At 42.0% G+C, this 7,482-nt stretch overlaps 1 protein-coding gene across 1 annotated transcript; it reads right to left on the bottom strand.

Annotated features, from left to right (window-relative positions):
• Window positions 1-129: 129 nt before the first annotated feature.
• Window positions 130-4,848, bottom strand: pax4 (paired box 4). The gene is made up of 10 exons (XM_047575590.1): window positions 4,459-4,848; window positions 4,150-4,280; window positions 3,785-4,000; window positions 3,610-3,700; window positions 3,287-3,427; window positions 3,116-3,198; window positions 2,974-3,037; window positions 2,656-2,729; window positions 2,442-2,532; window positions 130-1,756 (listed from the first exon to the last, which is right to left on the bottom strand). Exons 1-10 carry the CDS (start codon window positions 4,490-4,492, stop codon window positions 1,425-1,427), a joined length of 1,257 nt encoding a protein of 418 aa, XP_047431546.1. The 5' UTR covers window positions 4,493-4,848; the 3' UTR covers window positions 130-1,424.
• Window positions 4,849-7,482: the final 2,634 nt, after the last annotated feature.

The following is a 7,482-nucleotide window of genomic DNA, read 5'->3' as shown; positions in this document are numbered from 1 at the left end:
AAGGAAAATGTTAGGGCAGAATTTTTAGGAAACCAGTGGATTTGTCTTTACATATACTGCTAATAATTAGAGTTTGTCAATTTGGTTCTGCTACACAAGTTTTTTTTTGAGGAAATTAAATGAGGAGAGTGATGACAAACCATTTATTGAAAAGGTGAGGAAGCACTTAACATATCAAAAAATGATCAGATTACTTTTAAACATGCACAATCTTGATCTGTAGAACTAGAAATAAGCTCTTAAATTAGTTCAGTTTAGAAAATGTGGACTGAAATGAGATACAAAGTAGTGTAAAATAGAAACATTGTTGTAAAACGATTGAGTTTTGTGCAGTAAAATACCTGAGTAAACTATTACTATTTTCAGTGACGCTAAATTTGGCCTCGATTTATAGAACCGCTTCAGTAACATAATCTATTCGGAGAGCAATCTGAAGTGGAAATCACAACCTAGCGGCGCACCGTCATGTGGAGATGTCATTTAACTATCTGGCTTCACGGTGTTATATTCCAACGGGGGTCATTTCGCCGGTAGGCCACTTCCATTCTGCTGACCAAGCTGTTTGTATTCTGATCCCAGTCTTTCCCCCCGCTGGCCAATTATCGAGAAACTCCGAGCCTCACGGCCTCTTCACTGCAGTAAAGGGACGCGAAGGAACTCGGTGCCTTTGCCCTGTTGCAGTCATAAAAGCTGATACCGAGCGCAGCAGATATCAGGTCGTGTTTAGGCTTTTTGAAGCTATACTTTTATAGATTCTCCCACTGGCTTTCCCTGGACGGGGCTCTTGGATGGTTGCCTCAGCCTCCTTCTGCACTTTAACAAACAGCGAGGCTATAAAAGAGATAACATCCATATCATTCCGTGGTAACCCTCAATGATCCATGGAGCAGTGATTTATGTTACAGTCGGAGAGTCTTCAGACCTGAACGACCATGTCAGTGACCACACAATGTAATTTATCACTGTAGCACTCAGTGTACTTTGTAAAATTTTCACCCCTTCAACCTGGGTTTATTGGCTTCGTCACACCTTGGCATATAGCATCTTATTCCCATTTCATCTAACCAGGTTTTTCTTTTATTACAAAACTGTATTGACTTTCGTACAAGTACGTTCAGTGGTTTAATTTAACTGTTGCATGTGACGAAGATGTTTGTGAGTCATGCTCCATATATGAATGTGTGCTACTCATTATTATTCACCAGTATGGGAGTGAAGAGAAGATGATGAGTGGACCTGCTGTGGATTGAAAGAGAAAGTTGCGTAAGGGATAAGACTGCAACTTCAGTCCTTTGTCTCCCTCTACTGGTCAAAATATGTCCCTGCCAGCTCCTGTCAAAATGTAGACCTGCTTTTTTTTTCTTTTTTCTTTTTTTTTTTCTTCCTTTTTAACAAACCTGCTCTATAACTTCAGATACACCCTTTCAGTCCAGGAAGCAATGCGGAGTCACATCCTGCGCGTACAGAAACTTCTCATTCGCTTGAAACCAGGTGAAAGGCACCGCCGCGTGCTGGTTCCACGGCTGAGCCAAGGTGCAGTCTCTGACCGCCTCAGCGGCCAAAGGAGGGAGCGTTGTCCCCGTGCCCGTGTGGTGGTGATGGTGGTGGTGGTGGTGGTGGAGCGGCGGGAGGGTGAATCTGCCTCTGTGGTGGTTCAGCTGAGTCCTGTCTACGCTTTGGGTCACGCCGTCGCCCGGGTGATGGAGGAATGAGGGTGAGATTGTGATGGATGCAAGACTTTCAGAATTCCCTGCGCCTGGATGACACATTCAAATGAAAAACGAGACTAAATGACTCAGTTTCACAAAGATCTAATTAGTTTTTCACCAAAAATGAAATACACATTTATCATGCGACGCACAGCCAGGTGCAGGATCATTATTTAAGATATCACAAGATTAATCACAGGTATGCTCTCAGTAGAAGCAGTTAATCACTTAATTTTATTCTCAATAATCCCATACTGAAATCTAAGTTATCCACTGGATATGGGTCTTCTGAGGGTGTTTGGGGTCTAGTGAATTTGGACCTTGTGCCTTTCTTCATGTGTTTTTTGAGTTGTTCCTAAACCATTTTTGTGTGTGTTTGTGTCTGTGTCAGGCTGCTGCCGCCCAAGAGTGTCACTGCTGTGGGTCGGGGTGCCTGGTCTGGTCTACGTGGGCGGTACATGTGTAAGTAACATCCACACTAATGCCAGGTCCAAAAGCAGTTTCCCAGCAGAACACCGAACTGACACAAGATGGTGAATGTTATTTACTCCTGTGAGTGGTTATAATGTTGTGGCTGATTGTGACACTGCAGCTCCATTTAGATTTACATTTATAGCATCACTAATGTGGTAACTATCCCCTTCAACATTGAATCATATTACCATTTAAACATTTTCTAATGCTCATCATCAAGCTCTTGGATGATAAAAGAGATTTATTGCAGGATCTTACCTGTTCCCGTTGAGAAGACGCAGCCGTTTTTCATATTCCTGCTGACCGTGTTGTATAAATAGTTGGAGTTTTCACGGTGGACTCTCGTTCCCTACAACAGCCAACACGAACACAGTAAAAATGTGACCACATGCTACGTCGCTGCCATGTGTGAGATAACCAAAGAATCCTTAAACTGAAGTAGAAGAAAGAAACTCCATAACTCACGGCGTACCTGTTGAGATGTGAAGCCGTGGGCCGTTGTTCGACTCTCAGGGATGAAATCTCTTTGCCTTTGACGGTCTGCAGCTGTTACGGAGAAATGCTATTTGTCAAACTTCGTGGGTGCGGCGTGAACGGACAAGCTGAGGTGTTACCGCTCGTGTGTTTTCATCACGTCAGAGCACATTTCATTGATTTTCATTAATTTCCTGGAGGCTTTGCCCAATCGGAATCATTCTTCACTTTGGCCTGACGTTAACTCAAAGCCTAAACCTTACCCCTACTTACTTCTCGTCTCCACAACCCGAATAATACGAGCACACATACGTACTCTGCGTGTTACTTCTCTGCTTGACCTCTCGCCGCCATTTGGCCCGTCTGTTTGAAAACCAGACCTTTGAGAAAACAAGCGACAGAAAGATTAGATGCAACCATCTACGTGAATGTCTTTATTGTAAAAAATATCATTCTACCTTGATGGTGTCCTCGGGAAGTTTGATTTCCGCTGACAGCTTCTCTCTCGTGTACATGTCAGCGTAGTGGCAGTTGGAGAACTCTGATTCAGGAGATACTGCCATGTTTTTAACTGCCTTTCAGAGCGTGAAAATATAGCAGTTTACACACATGAAGCGGATGGTTTTTACCTTGCTCGAGGGCTCTGCTCTGCTCAGAGGTGAAGGACGTGCGGTTTCTGTGCAGGGATCCTTTAGATTTCTGGTCATCTCCGAATATTGACTCAAACATCTCTCGCTCGTTGACTTCTTCTTGAACCAGAGGGTAAAAATCTGGGGGCACAGACAAATTAAATCTGATTGCAGCCAGAGAAGAAATCAGTAGCTATACAGTATAAGACCTTGTTATATAACCAACATAGGATACATTTTGTCCATTCATAGAAATGTCTAGGAACCTTCTAGTAGTCATTTTGTGTAAATGTGTGACCTCTTTCCACAGATAGTTGACTTACCCTGCTCAGCTCTGATCTTTGAGTTGACCTCCATGCACATGGGTCCGTGGTCCAAGTGGATCTTTCTTAAAATCCTGTTTATAGACGACACCTTTGCAGAACATAATGCGCAGAAATCAACTTGGAGAACACCTTCAGCTTCACCTTCAATATAGGACCGATGCACTCCACTTACGCTGGGAACTTTGGAGACCTTGCATATGCGCGCAGCTGCGAGCCGTTTCCGAATCTCCCAGGCGAAAATTGTTGGATTTTCCCGTTTGCACTGGATGATTGTGGAGATAACACCGGGCGTGAGGAGCCGAGGGCGGCTCCCTCCAATGGTCTTGGGCTCCAGGAGTCCCGTGCGCCGGTAGCGACTCAGAATCTTGCTGACGCATCCATTGGAGACCTGAAAGCAGCAGTGGGTTCCAAAGGTGATTTTGCGCAAATTTGCGTAAATAACATCCTAGACACTTAGACTACGTACACGACCATTATTGTTATTTTTTTATTATTATAATTAAGGGTGTTGTTTTGTGCCATTTAGGCTGTGCGTACCCGAAGTATCCTGGAGATCTGGCTTGGACGGACTCCTTCCGAGGCCAGCTCAATCATTTTCCGTCTTTTGGATTCTGGGAGCGGTCTGCCGTTAAGAAACATCCCTCCGAGCTGGTTCACACTTCCACCACCTTATCACAACACAGCCTGTACTGTTTAATTGGTCTTTAACTTGAGTGGTTATGTTAAAACTATGTTTAAAATGAAATATGTTACCGTTCTGAATCGATGCGTATCGCGCGAGGTTCATTTAAACGTATTAAATACAGTAAACCGCTTTCAGTTACAAAATAGAAATATTATATTAACCTTTATTTTGCGCATCGACGTTCGTTCCGCACATGTCCGCTCGCGCCTGGCCTTGATGGTAAAACCGTAAACGGAAACACGAAAAATGAAGCAAAACAAAAATCGAAAAACTATCGTTCCGCAGGAAAAAGTGGAAAAATGTGTGGAAATTTGAACTGTCCAGGTAACTCCGCGCGCGTCCGGTGAGAAGCAGTGAGAGGAATCACTCCCTTCACGCACAAATTTATAGGCCTGCAAACCTCCACATGACGTGGTGGCCCTGTAGCCTGAAATGTCAATATCGCTTGGAAGTGGACGTGGGCATCATAGACTTGAAATGGGCTGCAGATGTCTGCGCTTACCAAAACCTGTTTAAGTTCTACAGGGATATTTACAGCTTTAATTTGAGTGGTTTTCTCATTTGTTTTTGTGGATATTTTAAAACAAGCTTCCAGTATTTTTATTCAAGCAATCTGCAGGATAACCCAGAGAAAACAACTTGATAAATTTGAGATTTCTTAATATCTTTACACAGTAATTTCGAGGCACGTTGCGTGTTTTATATTTGAACGAAGTGAATTTAAGGCACTTAAGCAAAGTTCTTTTTTTTTATATATAAATTTCTTGACCATGTTCCATTTCCTCCAACACTCAAAAACAAATACATAAATTGTATTTTTTTTTCTTTTTAAATGAGATATTCTGTGCACATTCCAAATCCGTAAATCAACACTATAATATTCACGTTTGGGAATTGACATAATTTCCTTTTGCGCAGTGGTTGACCACAGTCTCAGTCAGGAAAAAAAAACAGTTTCCATTACACTGAATTTTAGCCCTTCAACCTCCTGCTTTGGCTCACATTAATGTTACACGTATAAAGTTACATATTCCATCTTTCAAAATGATCAACACCGGTATTTTCCCCACTCTTTAGTGAGGGGGGACTCGTGGTCACGTGACTCGAGCATCCTTTCCCAGGTTAAGTGGCTCAGATTAAAAGGATCTCTGGTCTCCTTTCATAAAGCAAACATTTGGAAATCTGTTCCAATGACGACTGCCATATGGTAAAGTGCTTTTGATAAATCATAAATCCATCAGGCAGTCTCTCTTTATTACATTTTCTTTCAAAACGTGAACAAATAGACTCGTATGCGGGCGCAAGGAAAGGGCCAATTGGGGGACCTCGTTTATCCAGAAGAGGGAGGCTAAAATAACCCTCACAGATGTTCCTTGGGCAGCCAGCAGATAAAAATGCGTTGTAAACGTTTCAAAGGGAAATATTTGACGAGCAAATATTAGCCCATGTGAAAAACCCACACGAGGCTCGTCTTTTGGCCTGTTTAATGACTAATTGAATATCATTAGTTGGGTCCACACAGATCGAAGTGCCACCGAAATAAAGCCTCACATTTTAAAATGCCATATGGCCCACATTATACATTAACCATGAGTTAGAGGACAATAATACTGTGTGTACAATCAGCCAGGTTGGATGGAGGACAGCCATTTTTTGGACACCATCATCTCCTTGCCAACCGAGACAAAGGACAAATAAGGCGAGCTTTTTTTATTTATTACCGGCAAGTTGATGTGGTCATTGATTTATAGAGCTTTATTGCAGGTACAGTGTGTGCCAAACGAGGTTGATTGAAGCACTCACGTCGTGTTGTTAAGACGGCACCACATTTTCGCGGTGCGTAAATTTTAATCCGTGCTCGCCGAAGGGAGGGGCGGTAGTTTGAGTGTCTTAATAGTGCCACTGGTTACATTTAGGTTTAAGTTACGCGTCCTAGGTGATGGTTTTGCGCGTAAAGTACGTATATCCGTGCTTTATTTTGTGACACGGCGCTGAGAAATGGGAGAAAATCGGCCGCGTAAAAGGGTTACCAAAACCTCTCCAAAGCGCAACGAGCCGACGTACGCGCAACACAGCCGGCTCTGTGCTCAGGGTTCTCCTCCCTGTTATTAGAAATCAATGCGATTCATGAGAAGTCGATGTTTTTTTAGTTTAGCAGTTGTGACTGTTGTCGCATCTTGATAATACTGAAAGACGTCTTTGTCTAATATAAGTCCCATCTCTCCATTTACATGTCAATATGTAATGATTTCATCGTCAACTGTGGTGTGATGTGCATTTTGTTAAACCTCGAAGTTGTTGCAACTTTTCACTTGTAATTTTCAAAAAATTATAATATTGATGGAACTGTTGTGTACGAAAAATGGGCGTAATTGTGCACGGACACAGAAAGAAAACGATGTTACAAGGCTGTGGAACATTATTAACAAATCTAAAAAGCAAGCAACCTTTACCATGCGTATCTGCTCCAAATGAACCACATTAACTAAATTCTCTAATGGGTACAACGACGCTGTGTTAGTAATATGCCACAATAATAGAATGGACGAGGAGTAGGCCTATTTCTCAATCTTATGAGATAAAATACACGCTTTAAATGCAGCCAAATGAATGGCCAAATGCACAATGACGATTTTGGAACAATGTGGTGTTTCTCTCTGTTCAGTTACACCTGCAACCTGTTGCAAAGAAAAGTACTGACTCCAAAGGAACTATGGGCATTTAATCCATCAGTCTGAGAGCCAGTATCAAGATACCTACCAGTCTAGCATTATGGGTAAGAATAGATGCAATTTAAACTTTGATTTTCATAAACCTGTATTTGCTGTAGATGCTTTAAAGTAGTGCAGTGCTCTAAGTGATTCCTACCGAGTGAGTTTTTAAATTGTACCATTTTGCACCAAGTATGTTATGTAGCCTGAAGCTGATTCTGTTTTGATTACGTTCATGAGCTGTTTGTTTTCCTTCTTTTTCCTCAGATACGACAATGGCACATGGATTTCTCCTCAAGTGAGTAACTCAAGTTTTTATTCATCAGCAAGAAAATGAAAAATAGAATTTGCTGTTAATCTGATGTCGGTTAGATTGATTCACATGCTAAATTCTAAGGTTACGATATTTTTCAAAATGTCCAACCTGGAGGTCTCATAAGATTAACTTGAGATGCAAATACATGTGTGCATGTA

The sequence above is a fragment of the Mugil cephalus genome, chromosome 22 (assembly GCF_022458985.1).
Source record: "Mugil cephalus isolate CIBA_MC_2020 chromosome 22, CIBA_Mcephalus_1.1, whole genome shotgun sequence".
NCBI lineage: Eukaryota > Metazoa > Chordata > Actinopteri > Mugiliformes > Mugilidae > Mugil > Mugil cephalus.
The sequence above is the reverse complement of the archived record's forward strand: the minus strand, read 5'-3'. Positions and strand labels throughout refer to the sequence as shown.